Source organism: Schistocerca americana, chromosome 8 (genome assembly GCF_021461395.2).
Source record: "Schistocerca americana isolate TAMUIC-IGC-003095 chromosome 8, iqSchAmer2.1, whole genome shotgun sequence".
Lineage (NCBI taxonomy): Eukaryota > Metazoa > Arthropoda > Insecta > Orthoptera > Acrididae > Schistocerca > Schistocerca americana.
In genome coordinates, this window is record NC_060126.1 from 153664724 (window position 1) to 153680557 (window position 15834).

At 43.4% G+C, this 15834-nt stretch overlaps 1 protein-coding gene across 1 annotated transcript in view; it reads right to left on the minus strand.

Moving 5' to 3' along the window:
• Positions 1-15834, minus strand: part of LOC124545641 (coiled-coil domain-containing protein 96-like) — a 195007-nt gene that overhangs the window by 33156 nt on the left and 146017 nt on the right. Inside the window, exon 8 of the mRNA XM_047124587.1 lies at positions 11099-11449. Within this exon, the coding sequence (XP_046980543.1) occupies positions 11099-11449 (351 nt within the window). The remainder of the gene's footprint in view (positions 1-11098; positions 11450-15834) is intronic.

Here is a 15834-nt window from a genome sequence, read left to right on the forward strand (position 1 = left end):
CAGCCGCTTTAAGTAGCTGGTCAGACAAAACATGCTTGCGGATGGCCTTGTTACGCATCACAGGCAAGGGAAAGAGCTACCTCTCGTGTTACGAAGTGCTGAATAAAGTATCCACACATGTAAGTTAGCAGAAGGTTTGCATCAGAGGTACAGAAAACAGAACACTAGACGGTTTTTTATGCAGGAACTCAACAGATTAACACAAAAGGCGAATGAAACACAGAAATCGTTTTCTGACATAATAGGCAAAACTAATACACAGACTTACGAGTTGACGCGCAAGCCACATGGGGACGGCGTCTTGCTCAAAGAAACGGTAAATAGAGCGTCTGATGTATTATTCAGAGGGTTCCAACCAGATTTTTCACGAAGGATGCGAATGGAACATTCTGAGGATTTAGTAATGGTATTCCTCATTGCTACACATTTACAAAAAGTGGATAGTGCAACTAAGCGTACAGGACGGGAAAAGTTCAGATATATAGAGGATGTTGCCGTCGTGGTCAGCAGGGGCACTTAAAGAAACAACGTCACGAATGACAATGTTACACACATCAAAAAAGGTTTGCATCACCTCGAATCCGAGAGTTCCGGGACCTGTGCAGAAAATTGGAATAGAGATCAACTTGAACCTCATTTCCGCCCTTTTTATTGCTCATGAAAACCATACATAGCAATGTTGTACCACCGTACAGCGAGGCCTTCAGAGGTGGTGGTCCAGCTTACTGTACACACCGGTACCTCTAATACCCAGTAGCACGTCCTCTTGCATTGTTACGTGCCTGTATTGATCATGGCATACTATCCAAAAGTTCATCAAGGCACTGTTGGTCCAGATTGTCCCACTCCTCAACGGCGATTCGGCGTAGATCCCTCAGAGTGGTTGCTGGGTCACGTCGTCCATAAAAACCCTTTTTCAATCTATTCCAGGCATGTTCGATAGGGTTCATGTCTGGAGAACATGCTGGCCACTCTAGTCAAGCGATGTCGTTATCCTGAAGGAAGTCATTCACAGGATGTGCACGATGAGGGCGCGAATTGCCGTCCATGAATGCCACCCCAATATGCTGCCGATGTGGTTGCACTATCGGTCAGAGTATGGCATTCATGTATCGTACAGCAGTTACGGCGCCTTCCATGACCACCAGCGGCGTACGTCGGCCCCACATAATGCCACCCCAAAACAGCAGGGAACCTCCAACTTGCTGCACTCGCTGGACAGTGTGTCTAATGCTTTCAGCGTGACCGGGTTGCCTCCAAACATGTTTCAGACGATTGTCTGATTGAAGGCACATGCGACAGTCGTCGGTGAAGAGAATGTGATGCCAGTCCTCAGCGGTCCATTCGGCATGCTGTTGGGCCCGTCTGTACCGCGTTGCATGGTGTCGTGGTTGCGAAGATCGACCTCGCCATGGACGTCGGGAGTGAAGTTGCATGTCATGCAGCCTGTAGCGCACAGTTTGAGTCGTAACACGACGTCCTGTTGCTGCCCAAAAAGCATTACTGAACATGGTGGCGTTGTTGTCATGGTTCCACCGAGCCATATTCCGCCTGAGCGAGACATGTCATCGACAGTTCCTGTCTCCCTGTATATCCTCCATGTCCGAGCAACATCACTTTGGTCCACTTCCAGAAGCCTGGACACTTCCCTTGTTGAGAGCCCTTCCTGGCACAAAGTAACAATTCGGACGCGAACGAATCGCGGTATTGACCGTCTACGCATGGTTGAAGTACAGGCAACACTGTGTACCCCCTTCCTGGTAGAATGGCTGGAACTGATGGGCTGTCGGACCCCCTCCATCTAATAGGCGCTGCTCATCAATCGTTGTTTACATCTTTGGGCTGGTTTAGTGATATGTCTGAACAGTGAAAGGACTGTGTCAGTGATGCAATATCCACAGTCAACGTATATCTTCAAGAGGTCTGGGGACCAGGGTGATGCAAAACTTTTTAATGTATGTATAATGTCAACAGTACAGACCTGAGATTGTATATCTAGCAAATAAGACAAGTAAACGCCAACGGCAATGTCCCTCCCGTCGGGATGCATCCCCAATAAATCGCAGTAGTGTAAAAAACGTACGCACAGACGGGTTGTTGCTTGACAGCTTGGATAAATAAGAAGAAGTATAAGTCTTTCGTAGATATTTTGGCACAAGTGTCGATTGTGAGTCTGGACCTCGTGGACAAGAGTAGAATGAAAACGCCAAGATACAGACTGCGCGTAACAGGAGATAACAGAATAGTTTCGGAGGGGAAAAACAGATCACGTTCAGAGCAGGAGACACGTGGTTTCAGGAGAAAATGGAGGTGTTGCCGACTATGGGACAGGGATTTTCTGGAATACTCGCATTAGTGTTTCTGGTTAGGCATCATGCTAAAATCGACGTTTGGCAACAAACAATTGAACTCAACGGGGATTCGTTCGCGATGACTGCAAATGCTTCTGCTTCACCATGTACACCAGTTGCTAAGGTGCCACCAAATAAACTGTCTACAAGTACACTAAATGTCGTTTCGCAAGACAAGGGTAACCAGCAAGTACAGGAAAGCTAATTTGGGTTACGATAGATATCGATGTTTCACAACATGTGTTTAATAGAATCTCTTTCCAAATGTTGGATGAACAGAGGAAGTACAAAATTTATAAAATATTAAATAAAAAGGACAAGCTCCCAAAACCTATAAACCATGGTACTACATTTGTTAGTCGTATGCACTACTATCGCAGTAAATGACTTACTATTAGGCCGGCCGGAGTGGCCGAGCAGTTAAAGGCGCTACCGTCTGTAACCGCACGACCGCTACGGTCGCAGGTTCGAATCCTGCCTCGGGCATGGATGTGTGTGATGTCCTTAGGTTAGTTAGGTTTAAGTAGTTCTAAGTTCTAGGGGACTTATGACCACAGCAGTTGAGCCCCATAGTGCTCAGAGCCATTTTTTGAACTTACTATCTTGCCCACTGGGACAAATCAGAGTTAAGGAAGACATATTCTTCAGGGAAGTCCCAGCTGAGAAATTCTACGTTCATGACCTACGCCACTACTTCAATGCGAGTGAATCCCTAGTTACTGTGGACAGTTAACTAAATAGCTAGAACTGACATTCTAGGAAAGCCATGCCACCATTGAGGAACAGGAACCCAAATGAGGAACAGGACCCGTGGGATTCGAGGAGATATCACTATAATAATAATAGTAATAATACTAATAATAATAATAATAAGAAACCCCGTGGAGGCCCGGGAAAAGAATAGGCCTCCGGTATGTTCTGCCAGTCGTAAAAGGCGATGAAAAGAACAAATCACTAATAGGTCTAACCCCCTTTTAGCGTGATTAATTGGTTCAGGACAGAACTAATGAAGCCTCGGACAAGCGCTGTCATGGTCGGGTACGACGCTTGAACCCTATGCCCGTCCACAATGATAACGACACTACTAGCCACACGGAAAATGATTTAAATCCAAATAGAGGTGTTTTGCAAGATATGCTTCCTGCAACCACTCTACAAGGAAAACAAAGACAGAGGATGAGATGGTCAGATGAAGTTAACAGACACCTCATGTTCTGTTATTAGCATGCAACAAACTTAGGAACCAACACAGCTGGTTACAGATCACAAGTATACACAACATTTATTACCAGATACCCAGAATTAAAATTTTTAACAGAACAACGACTAGCTGATCAGATCCATGTAGTAATCAAAAATAACAGGATGCCCCAGTCAGAATTAGAAAACATCGAACAACAAGTACAACAAATACTGGAACAAAATAATGTGCAATCAGAAGAAGAAGAAAATACAGTAATGGGCTCAAACATCCCAGAGCAAACAAACAAAGAACAACACGCATCAATTAAACAATCAGAGGAAAACGAAATCTTAAGACAGCCACCAGAACAAGCACAAATACAACATGAAGTGACACATATGTTAGATATAGAAGAAAAATTCCAGCTGACATATATAGAATACAAAGTCACAAACACAGACATTAGACCATTCTTGCATAGACCACCAAATAACCGACAAGTCGAAACAACAATAAAAACTATCAACACAATCATACACAACAAATTAAATGAAAACACAACTATGGAAGAGTTACAACTACTGGTTTATATAGGAGCACTCACTACACTAAATATACACACTAGGCAGAGATCAGAACCAACCAACACACAGAAGAAACCCACAAAACCAGCATGGCAACACAGGCTACGGATCAGAATAGAAAAACTGAGAAAAGACATTGGACAGCTAACACAATTTATAAGAAATGAAATATCAAACACAAAACGAGAAAGGTTAGGTAAAATCTCACAACAAGAAGCGATAGAGCAATTGGACGAAAAGAAGCAGAAATTACAAGCATTGACCAAACGACCTAGCAGATACAAAAAAAGTGAAAATAGAAGGAAACAAAATCAAACATTCAACACCAAACAAAAGAAATTTTACCAGACAATAGATAACACACACATTAAAATAGACAATCCACCAAAAATAACAGACGTGGAACACCTCTGGAGCAACATATGGTCAAATACAGTATAACATAACAGACATGTACAGTGGATACAAGCAGAAACAGAAACATACAAGGTGATACCACAAATGCCTGAAGTGCTAATTTTGTAACATGAAGTCTTCCGAGCAATTAATTCTACGCAAAATTGGAAAGCCCCTGGAAAAGATAAAATAGCAAATTTCTGGCTAAAGAAGTTCACCTCAACACATTCTCATCTAACTAAATTATTTAGAACACTCAATACACTTACACGATCACAATGTCACAAATATAGAATACATCACATACATTCAGCAACAGAAAGATTCACATTAAGCAGAAAGGAAGGAGGAGGGGAATTTATCGACATAAAAAACCTACATTATGGACCGGTAGACAATGTAAGAAAATTCTTTATAGAACGAGCAGAAACTAGCAAAGTACACAAAGCAATCACTCATATAAATACATCGGCTACACCATTGCAATTTCATAACCACTTCTACAACCCTTTAGAGCACATAACATCAACAGATACGAAGAAAGTAAATTGGAAAAAGAAAACACTACATGGCAAGCACCCCTATCATCTACACAGCCACACATCGATCAAGACGCATCCAACACATGGCTAAGAAAAGGCAATATATACAGCGAGACGGAATGATTCATGACTGCAATACAGGATCAAACCATAAACACCAGATATTACAGCAAGCATATTATTAAAGATCCCAGTACCACAACAGATAAATGCAGACTTTGCAAACAACAAATAGAAACAGTAGATCTCATCACAAGTGGATGTACAATACTAGTAAATACAGAATATACCAGAAGACATGACAATGTAGCAAAAATGATACATCAACAACTTGCCATACAACATAAACTAATAAAACAACACGTTCTCACATACAAGTATGCACCGAGAAATGTACTGGAGAATGATGAATACAAATTATACTGGAACATAACCATTATAACAGATAAAACAACATCACATAACAAACCTGACATCATACTCACCAATAAAAAGAAGAAATTAACACAACTAATCGAAATATCCATACCCAATACAACAAATATACAGAAGATAACAGGAGAAAAAATTGAAAAATACACCCAACTGGCTGAGGAAGTCAAGGACATGTGGCATCAGGATAAAGTTGAGATTATACCTATTATACACTCCTGGAAATTGAAATAAGAACACCGTGAATTCATTGTCCCAGGAAGGGGAAACTTTATTGACACATTCCTGGGGTCAGATACATCACATGATCACACTGACAGAACCACAGACACATAGACACAGGCAACAGAGCATGCACAATGTCGGCACTAGTACAGTGTATATCCACCTTTCGCAGCAATGCAGGCTGCTATTCTCCCATGGAGACGATCGTACAGATGCTGGATGTAGTCCTGTGGAACGGCTTGCCATGCCATTTCCACCTGGCGCCTCAGTTGGACCAGCGTTCGTGCTGGACGTGCAGACCGCGTGAGACGACGCTTCATCCAGTCCCAAACATGCTCAATGGGGGACAGATCCGGAGATCTTGCTGGCCAGGGTAGTTGACTTACACCTTCTAGAGCACGTTGGGTGGCACGGGATACATGCGGACGTGCATTGTCCTGTTGGAACAGCAAGTTCCCTTGCCGGTCTAGGAATGGTAGAACGATGGGTTCGATGACGGTTTGGATGTACCGTGCACTATTCAGTGTCCCCTCGACGATCACCAGTGGTGTACGGCCAGTGCAGGATATCGCTCCCCACACCATGATGCCGAGTGTTGGCCCTGTGTGCCTCGGTCGTATGCAGTCCTGATTGTGGCGCTCACCTGCACGGCGCCAAACACGCATACGACCATCATTGGCACCAAGGCAGAAGCGACTCTCATCGCTGAAGACGACACGTCTCCATTCGTCCCTCCATTCACGCCTGTCGCGACACCACTGGAGGCGGGCTGCACGATGTTGGGGCGTGAGCGGAAGACGGCCTAACGGTGTGCGGGACCGTAGCCCAGCTTCATGGAGACGGTTGCGAATGGTCCTCGCCGATACCCCAGGACCAACAGCGTCCCTAATTTGCTGGGAAGTGGCGGTGCGGTCCCCTACGGCACTGCGTAGGATCCTACGGTCTTGGCGTGCATCCGTGAGTCGCTGCGGTCCGGTCCCAGGTCGACGGGCACGTGCACCTTCCGCCGACCACTGGCGACAACATCGATGTACTGTGGAGACCTCACGCCCCACGTGTTGAGCAATTCGGCGGTACGTCCACCCGGCCTCCCGCATGCCCACTATACGCCCTCGCTCAAAGTCCGTCAACTGCACATACGGTTCACGTCCACGCTGTCGCGGCATGCTACCAGTGTTAAAGACTGCGATGGAGCTCCGTATGCCACGGCAAACTGGCTGACACTGACGGCGGCGGTGCACAAATGCTGCGCAGCTAGCTCCATTCGACGGCCAACACCGCGGTTCCTGGTGTGTCCGCCGTGCCGTGCGTGTGATCATTGCTTGTACAGCCCTCTCGCAGTGTCCGGAGCAAGTATGGTGGGTCTAACACACCGGTGTCGATGTGTTCTTTTTTCCATTTCCAGGAGTGTACTATGGTGCTGCTTTCTTAAGTCATGGTTTGTGATCGTGTTCGTAAGATAAATGACTTCTATGATGGCAGCCATTTGACTTTATTCAATATACTTCAGCATGTGATGTAACATGATTCATTGTACCATATGAAGAAGACAATTTTAAAATTGTTGAAACCTGTGTCAGGGATTCCAATAAACCTTTATTTGCAACTGACTGGCTGTCTTCTTTCTTTAACGCCTCCACATTTGTCAGAAAATTACTCTGAAACACAATTTAAGTTCAGCACATACTATTTTATCAAATGCAAATGCAGCAATGTGTTACCCTACACCAATGTTTTTATGCATGTGTTTGCTTACCTTTATCAGATCATTTCGATTTTCAGTGTAGTCTGCAAAACCTTCATTTGCAGTATACGCTATATTCTGTTCTTTGCAAGCTTTGTCCTACAGATTGATATGCTTACCATCATGCACTAGTCTATTTTCCGTCTTTCTTTCCTGACCACAGTAGTTATAAGTAGCAATTTATACTCCTACAGCTCAGTTGTCTAGAGTACTTACACCACCACGTACAGTGTGCTATCCAGCACGCACGCTAGAAAAATGGTTCAAATGGCTCTGATCACTATGGGACTTGACATCTGAGGTCATCAGTCACCTAGAACGTAGAACAACTTAAAGCTAACTAACCTACGGACATCACACACATCCATGCCCGAGGCAGGATTCGAACCTGCGACCGTAGCAGCAGTGGGGTTCCGGAATGAAGCGCTTCGAACCACTCGGCCACCGCGGCCGACCGCACGCTAGAGCACTGCGTGGTTGGTGGGCTTTGGCGTTATTATAAGCCCAGCTGTTATGCAGTCAAGTGAAGCTAACCCTTTGACTAATGCCTCGTCCTCCCCCCCCCCCCCCCGCACTTTATGATCTACTCTATGAGAAACATATCTGAAACTGAGTTCTCTGTAAATCCTCTGTAAAATAAACTTCAACTAGTTCATGACCCCCACCATCCTTTAAGATGAAATTTCTCGGGTATGTTTATTCAATTTAGTAAATTGTAAATATCTCAGTGGACCAGTTATCTAGGTACAGTTTCTCGAATTTCCTTTTATATTTTGAAATACGTGCTACACCACCTGCATTAAACATCTGTATGCTTGAATCCAACGTTTTAATACAGTTGTGGACTATATTTATATGCTCATTATCTTTAATGTCAATTGGCTTTATTTTCATTGTTCTGTATGCAGTTGTGTTGCAATGTTCCAGACTTTCGTGCGATGCTCGAAGATTAAAATGTATCCACATATAGCTTTTTATCATTTTGTTCAAACGTTCGCCGGCTGAAGTGGCCGTGCGGTTCTTGGCGCTGCAGTCTGGAACCACGAGACTGCTACAGTCGCAGGTTCGAATCCTGCCTCGGGCATGGATGTGTGTGATGTTCTGAGGTTAGTGAGGTTTAACTAGTTCTAAGGTCTAGGGGACTAATGACCCCAGAAGTTGAGTCCCATAGTGCTCAGAGCCATTTGAACCATTTTTTCAAACGTTCGGCAATACTTACTTTCATGTGGAAGAATGTCGAGTACTGGTGCATTCCATATCCCTCCATTAACACCCTGAAACACCTTTTATAAAACTCAACGCGGTGGTGGATTTGAAGGTTTACAGAACAGTGATTCATCAACATCAGCAACAGCTGATCCATCACCTGTGCAACTGCCTCCTCAATTTTCGCTTTTACTGGTAACATCCAAATAAATTTCGGAAGTGTATCATTGATCACTATAATATATTTGAAACCTTTACTCTCTGGTGAATATTACTTTATATCTACAGAATCAAACTGCCATAAGCTGTACAAGCTTGTACTACAACATGTACATGCGAGAATGTTTTGATTGGTGGTTTGTGGAATTCTTGAACGATTTGTATCCATAATTATTCAATGATGCTGCCTACTCTAATCAAGGGCTTTCCCCAGGGGCGCCACCCAGTCACTGAGAAGGCCATCTTGGATCACAGCTGGTCAGGGGCGAATCCAGGATCTCGGTCAGGGGGGGACAAATTTTTTGGTACCTGCCTTCCAAAACATCTTTTCCAAATAAAAGCATTAATACTCTATATACGCACACACACAAACACACACACACACACACACACACACACACACATATATATATATATATATATATATATATATATATATATATATATATATTCTGCTTTTAGTTTAATTGTGTATCGCTATGTGTTAAGTGTGTTTAATGAAATAACTTACTGCATTACCTAAAAAATATTCTTCAAATACGAGACGTGCACTTGAAAAACTCCGTGTTTGTCTGCTAATGGCCGGCCGTTGTGGCCGTGCGGTTCTAGGCGCTTCAGTCTGGAACCGCGTGACCGCTACGGCCGCAGGTTCGAATCCTTTCTCGGGCATGGATGTGTGTGATGTCCTTAGGTTAGTTAGGTTTAAGTAGTTCTAAGTTCTAGGGGACTGATGACCTAAGATGTTAAGTCCCATAGTGCTCAGAGCCATTTGAACCACTTTTGTCTGCTAATGTAAAATAATCTATAAAATGCTAATGTTCGTTTCCATTCTTAAATCTTCGAAATCAGTTCACCAATTGCTTTCATATGACAGAATGTTGCCATCGGATTCGCGCATGTGTTTATACGCAGCAATGACGAAACGACTGCGAAAAGTTATAATAGGGTATTTGACTGTGTTCAGGAAATCATCTTATATTGTTAATTACGTCAGTATCTGTTTGAATCTGCTGACCGTAACATTTATATTCTTACTGTATGAGAGAATGGATTGTGAATGAATCCACAGACGTTATTTTCGTGTACATTATTACATTTGGCTAATTAATGTTTGTTCACATTCCGCATCAAAAGTGAAAAGAAAGCCAAAATGGGGGAGAAGCGTTCATCCAGATCGAAAACGTGCAATTGCAGAATAAAAGGGACTGTCCTAAGGATCTCACTATTTGCAACTAATGAGAATATTTTTAAGTATTCCTTCGGTGTTCATCGCTTAATTATCAACACCATCTCTTTGCAAACTGCCACTGGAAACAAAATCTTACATACGCACTGCAGGGAAAGTGCTAAAAGAGGGACACAGATCGCTCATGCCTCAGCGAATATTATCATTTTATTGGTAAGTATAGTTGTTTCTTCTGTAGTTTATTCACTAAATGGAAGAGGCTTCAAGGTCTCTTTTTGAATTGTTACATGAAAGTGCGTGCCATTGTTTACATCTTAGACTTCAAGTAAGACATACTAGATAGGCCGACGAAATCAGCCCCTAAAACAGTCGGAAAAAAAAGAGCCGGCCGCGGTGGTCTAGCGGTTCTAGGCGCTCAGTCCGGAACTGCGGGACTGCTACGGTCGCAGGTTCGAATCCTGCCTCGGGCATGGATGTGTGTGATGTCCTTAGGTTAGTTAGGTTTAATTAGTTCTAAGTTCTAGGCGACTGATGACCTCAGAAGTTAAGTCGCATAGTGCTCAGAGCCGTTTTGAAAAAAAAGATCGGTCACGCCACCACTGGATCCGCCCCTGCAGCTGATGCTGGGAGTTCTAATGCCCCAAGAAGAAGGCCAGCTACCCCTCGGCATGTGTAGGAAGGTAGCAGTTCAGGCATCAGAAGTGTCATCCTTGGTTTACCAGGGGGCTCTCCCAAAAAGGTACCTGACGACCCAAACATATCAGATTTGCTACAGCATTGTCTCTAAAGCACATACTGGAGCTTATGTAATTATTTTGCGCAGTGTACCCTTAACGCTATAAACAGTAGAGATTCTTTAAGGCGGTACAAATACAGAAGACAGTGTGAATAGAATTTAAAACAGACCAAAACTTACTTTAGCCAAAAAAATGATGTAAATAAATGGATGAAGGGGAAAATAAAGCACAATGAAGAGACACAGGTGGCTCAGCTTCGGAGACTGCCATGCTACTGCGGTGAGTGTACGTACCTTCTGCAGGAACATAGAGGCGCGCACATCATTGCGCCGTGCTTCGAGCACGGAATAGTGGGCGCCCTGGAGCGTCTCGCGCAGGTGCGCCGCCTGCTGCAGGTCCCTGTCGGCGGCGTTGCGCAGCGCTGTCAGTTGTTCCGTGCGCTCCTGCACGTGTTCCGCCAGCTTGACGCCGTCGGCCGCCAGCTGTTCGTAGGCTGCCACAGAGCGATTAAGCCCGAACGCCTCCAGCTCGGCGACCTGTCGCTTGGCGCTCTCCATCTCGTTCTCGGCGCGCATGTGCAGCAGACGCTCCTGTCGCAGTCGCGTCAGCTGTGGCCACACGCGCTTGAGCATTCGCTCCGCCTCCTGTCACATGACGTGTCGAGAAAAGTCGCAGCCGTGCCAGTGACACTGTGTGAATGTATATTACATTTACTCATTCACTTGCTTATTTACACTGCTGGTCATAATACTGAAAAACAAGGAAGCTTAAAAACAAAAACATTCAGCTTATTGTGAATGTGCAGCATTGTAAGATGAATGCTTGATTAAATTTTGAGGGGTGCAAACTTAAGTATACAGATCAGCTACTTCTGGCAACAACAATCACTCCATCCTATTTGAGCATGAAGTTAAGCTGAGTTTGGCTGCCGTGCGGGTTTAGCCGAGCGGTCTCAGGCGCTGCAGTTGTGGACTGTGCTGCTGATCCCGGTGGAGGTTCGAGTCCTCCCTCGGGCATGGGTGTGTATATTTGTCCTTAGGACAATTTAGGTTAAGTAGTGGGTAAGCTTAGGAACTGATGACCTTAGCAGTTAAGTCCCATAAGATTTCACACACATTTGATTTTTGAGTTTGGCTGACAGATAAGATTACGTCTTTCCATGCTACTTCAGCACTGAGCCACGGTTCACGTCATGGCGGGCAAGTGGTGGCGTACCAATCTCCTGTTAGTCCATGACCACATAATTTCTGTGCATGATTTATCTGGAGAATATGTTGGCCAGTGCAACAGTCGGACACCCTCTCTGACAGGATGGGGCCAGATAGAATAGGGAGCAGCCATCTTGTGTTGAAAGATGGAAACTTTGAAGATACGGTACAATCGATGGCTATAACGCGTCTAAATGTAATTAATAACTACATATTCATCTACATCTACGTTGCAGAAACGATGAAAAAGCCTGCCAAATTTAAATGAACGCAAAGCCCCAAGATCGACTATCTTTTACAGAAGCTCGAAATTTAGCGCTGACTTCAGTGCGAGGTGCTTATAATAGGTTCCACAACGAAACTTTGTCTCGAAACCGAGCAGAAAATCCAAAGAGAGTCTGGTCGTATGTAAAGTATGTTAGTGGTAAGACACAGTCAGCGCCTTCTGTGCGCCATAGCAATGGAAATACTGTCGAGGTCAATGTTGCTAAAGCAGAGTTACTTAACACAGCCTTTAAATATTCCTTCACCAAAGAAGACATAGTAAATATTCAAATCAAGTACAGCTGCCAATGTGAGTAACTTAAAAGTATATACCCCCAATGTTGTGGAGCAGCTTACGTCACTTAATAAAAGTTAGTCTTCTGGTCCAGACTTTATATCAGTTAGGTTTATTTCAGAGTATGCTGATGCAATAGCTCCATACTTAATAATCATATACAACCGCTCGCTTAACGAACGATCCGAACCGAAAGTCTGAAAAGTTGCAGAGATAACACCAATATTCAAGAAAGGCAATAGGAGTAATCCACCAAATTATAGGCTCATATCACTAACGACGATACGCAGCAAGATTTTGGAACATATATTGTGTTCGAAAATTATGGATTACCTCGAGAAAACGGTCTATTGAACACGGATTTAGGAAACATCGTTCTTGTGAAACACAACTAGATCTTCACTCACATAAAGTGTTGAGTGCTATAATCAAAAGTGTTGAGTGCTATAGTCAAAAGATTTAAAACTAATTCCGTATTTCTAGATTTCCAGAAAGCGTTTGTGCGCCGTACCTCACAAGCGGCTTGTAATCAAATTGCGTGCTTATGGAATACCGTCTCAGTTATGCGACTGGATTCTTGATTTCTGTCAGAGAGGTCACAGATCGTAGTAACTGATGGAAAGCCATCGAGTAAAACAGAAATAATTTCTGCGTTCCCCAAGGCAATGTTATAGACCCTCTACTGTTCCTTATCTATATTAACGATTTAGGAGACAATCTGAGCAGCCGGGGGTATTAGGTTGTTAGCAGGTGCTGCTGTCATTTATTGCCTAGTGAAGTCATCAGAAGATGAAAACATGTTCCAAAAATTTAAGGAAAAAATATCTGCATGATACGAAGATTCGTAGTTGACACTAAATAACGAAAAGTGTGAGGTCATACCATGAGTGGTAAAACGAATACGTTAAACATCGGTTACACGTAAATCAAACAAATCTAAAGGCAGTATATTCAGCTATATACTTAGGAATTACAATGCCGAAAAATTTAAATTGGGAAAAACACATATCAGTAGAGAGAATAGCGGGAAATGCGAACTAAATATTTTGTTTTATTGGCAGAACACACTTAAAAATGCAATGTGCTAAAAAAATGCCTACACTACGCTTGTCCGTCCTCTTTCGGAGTACTGCTGCTTGGTGTGCGATCCTTACCAGATAAGATTAACGGAGTACACCGAAAAAGTGCAGAACAGGGCAGAACGTTTTGTACTATAGAGAAATAGGGGACAGAGTGTCATTGACATGATACAGAATTTGGAGTGGACATCATTAAAACAAAGGCGTTTCTCGTTGCGACGGTATCTTCTCACGAAATTTCATTGACCAACTTTCTTCTCTGAATGCGAAAATATTTTGTTGATGCCGACCTACATAGCGAGAAACGATCATCATGTTAAAATAAGGGAAATTGGAGCTCGCACGGGAAGATATAGGTGTTCATTTTTTCCTCGTACTGTTCGAGAGTGGAATAACTGTGAAGGTACCTCGATGAACCCTCTGCCAGGCAGTTAAGTGTGATTTGCAGAATATCTATGTACATGTAGATGTGTATGTAGATCTACATACATTCTCCAAGAGCCATCAGATCGTGCACAGTAGAGAACATCTTGTACCAGAGCTAGTCATTCCCTTCCTTGTTCCACTCTCAAATAGAGCATAGAAAAAAAAGTCTCTCTAAATGCCTCTGTACGAGCCCTAATTTATCTTATCTTGCCTTCGCGGTCCTTAAGCGAAATGTTTGTTGCCAGACATAGAACAGTCCTTCAATCAGCCAAAAACGACAGTTCCCTAAATTTTCCCAATAATGTTTAGCGAAAAGAACGTCGTCTTCTCTCCAGCGATTACCAATTGAGTTGATGATCTCCGTAACACTCACATGTTGACTGAACTTACCGGTTATAAATCCATCAACAAGCCTCTTAATTGATACAATCCCTTCCTCTAATCCGACCTGTTGGGGATCCCAGACACTCAAATAGTGGGTTGCCTAGTGTTACAGAATTCTTCCAAAAAACTGCAGTCGACCACTCCATCTTCCCCCCTACCGACCTTATGTGCTCATTCAATTTTATATCGATTTGTCAGTTCCGAGAATAGTGAAGTAACCCTTAGTGGTGAACTTTCCATATTATTGAGAATCTATTTTGACTTTTAAAGTGATAATATCCCGGTAGTACAAGTGTCTACTCTTGGTGTAGTGCGGCTGGTCCCAGTGGAGGCTCGAGTCCTCCCTCGGGCATGGGTGTGTTTGTTTGACATTAGGGTGATTTAGGTTAAGTAGTGTGTAAGCTTAGGGACTGATGACCTTAGCAGTTGAGTCCCATAAGATATCACACACATTTGAACTTTTTTTTTCTTGGTGTAGTTTAAATGAACTGCAACATGAAAGTAGAGAATCATTTCTTCGAGTGAATCAAGTGCAGGTCCCCGTCACACTTACGTTCAGCTCCGATGAAATTTTTTATTAGGGCAAACATGGGAAAATATTGGATCCATAGCATCGAAGTTGGCTCTCTATACTGAATTTCCCTCAGCACCTTCGTGAACTTATCTTCCACAGCACACAACTCTGGATCCTCAGAGTACATTGTGGATTGTTAAGAACTGGATAACTGTATCTACTGCGAACAACTCTTCTTCTCTCAACTGCTGCAGTTCAATCATCAGTCCACCCAAAGCAGCCTAAGCAAGAACAGCTCTGGCGTAAACAGGTCCAGACAGTATCTTGTCAACACTTTTGGCTGCAGAAATCTCGCGTAACAGCTATTTCAAAACAGTTCCAGCCGTAATCGTCCCTATGGCTTCCGTGAATGACATTACGAAGTGGAAACATCCTAGCCTCACAATGACACTGCTTAACTCTGACGTGGAGACAATCACATCACGTACCTTCTAAAACAATGGCTTGTCAAAAGTGACAACACTTGTTTCTTCGTTGATTCGCTTGCATTCTTCAATTACAATGAGGTTATATGTGTATACTGTAATCACACACATGTGTATTGGTAAATGGGAGGTACAAAATCTTGGAGAATTCCTATTAGGTTCAAATTGTTCAAATGGCTCTGAGCACTATGGGACTCAACATCTGAGGTCATCAGTCCCGTAGAACTTAGAACTACTTAAACCTAACTAACCTAAGGACATCACACACACCCAAGCCCGAGGCAGGATTCAAACCTACTACCGTAGCGGTCGCGCGGTTCCAGACTGTAGCGCCGAGAATGATTTGGGCCCTACAGATAATATAATGGCATGTT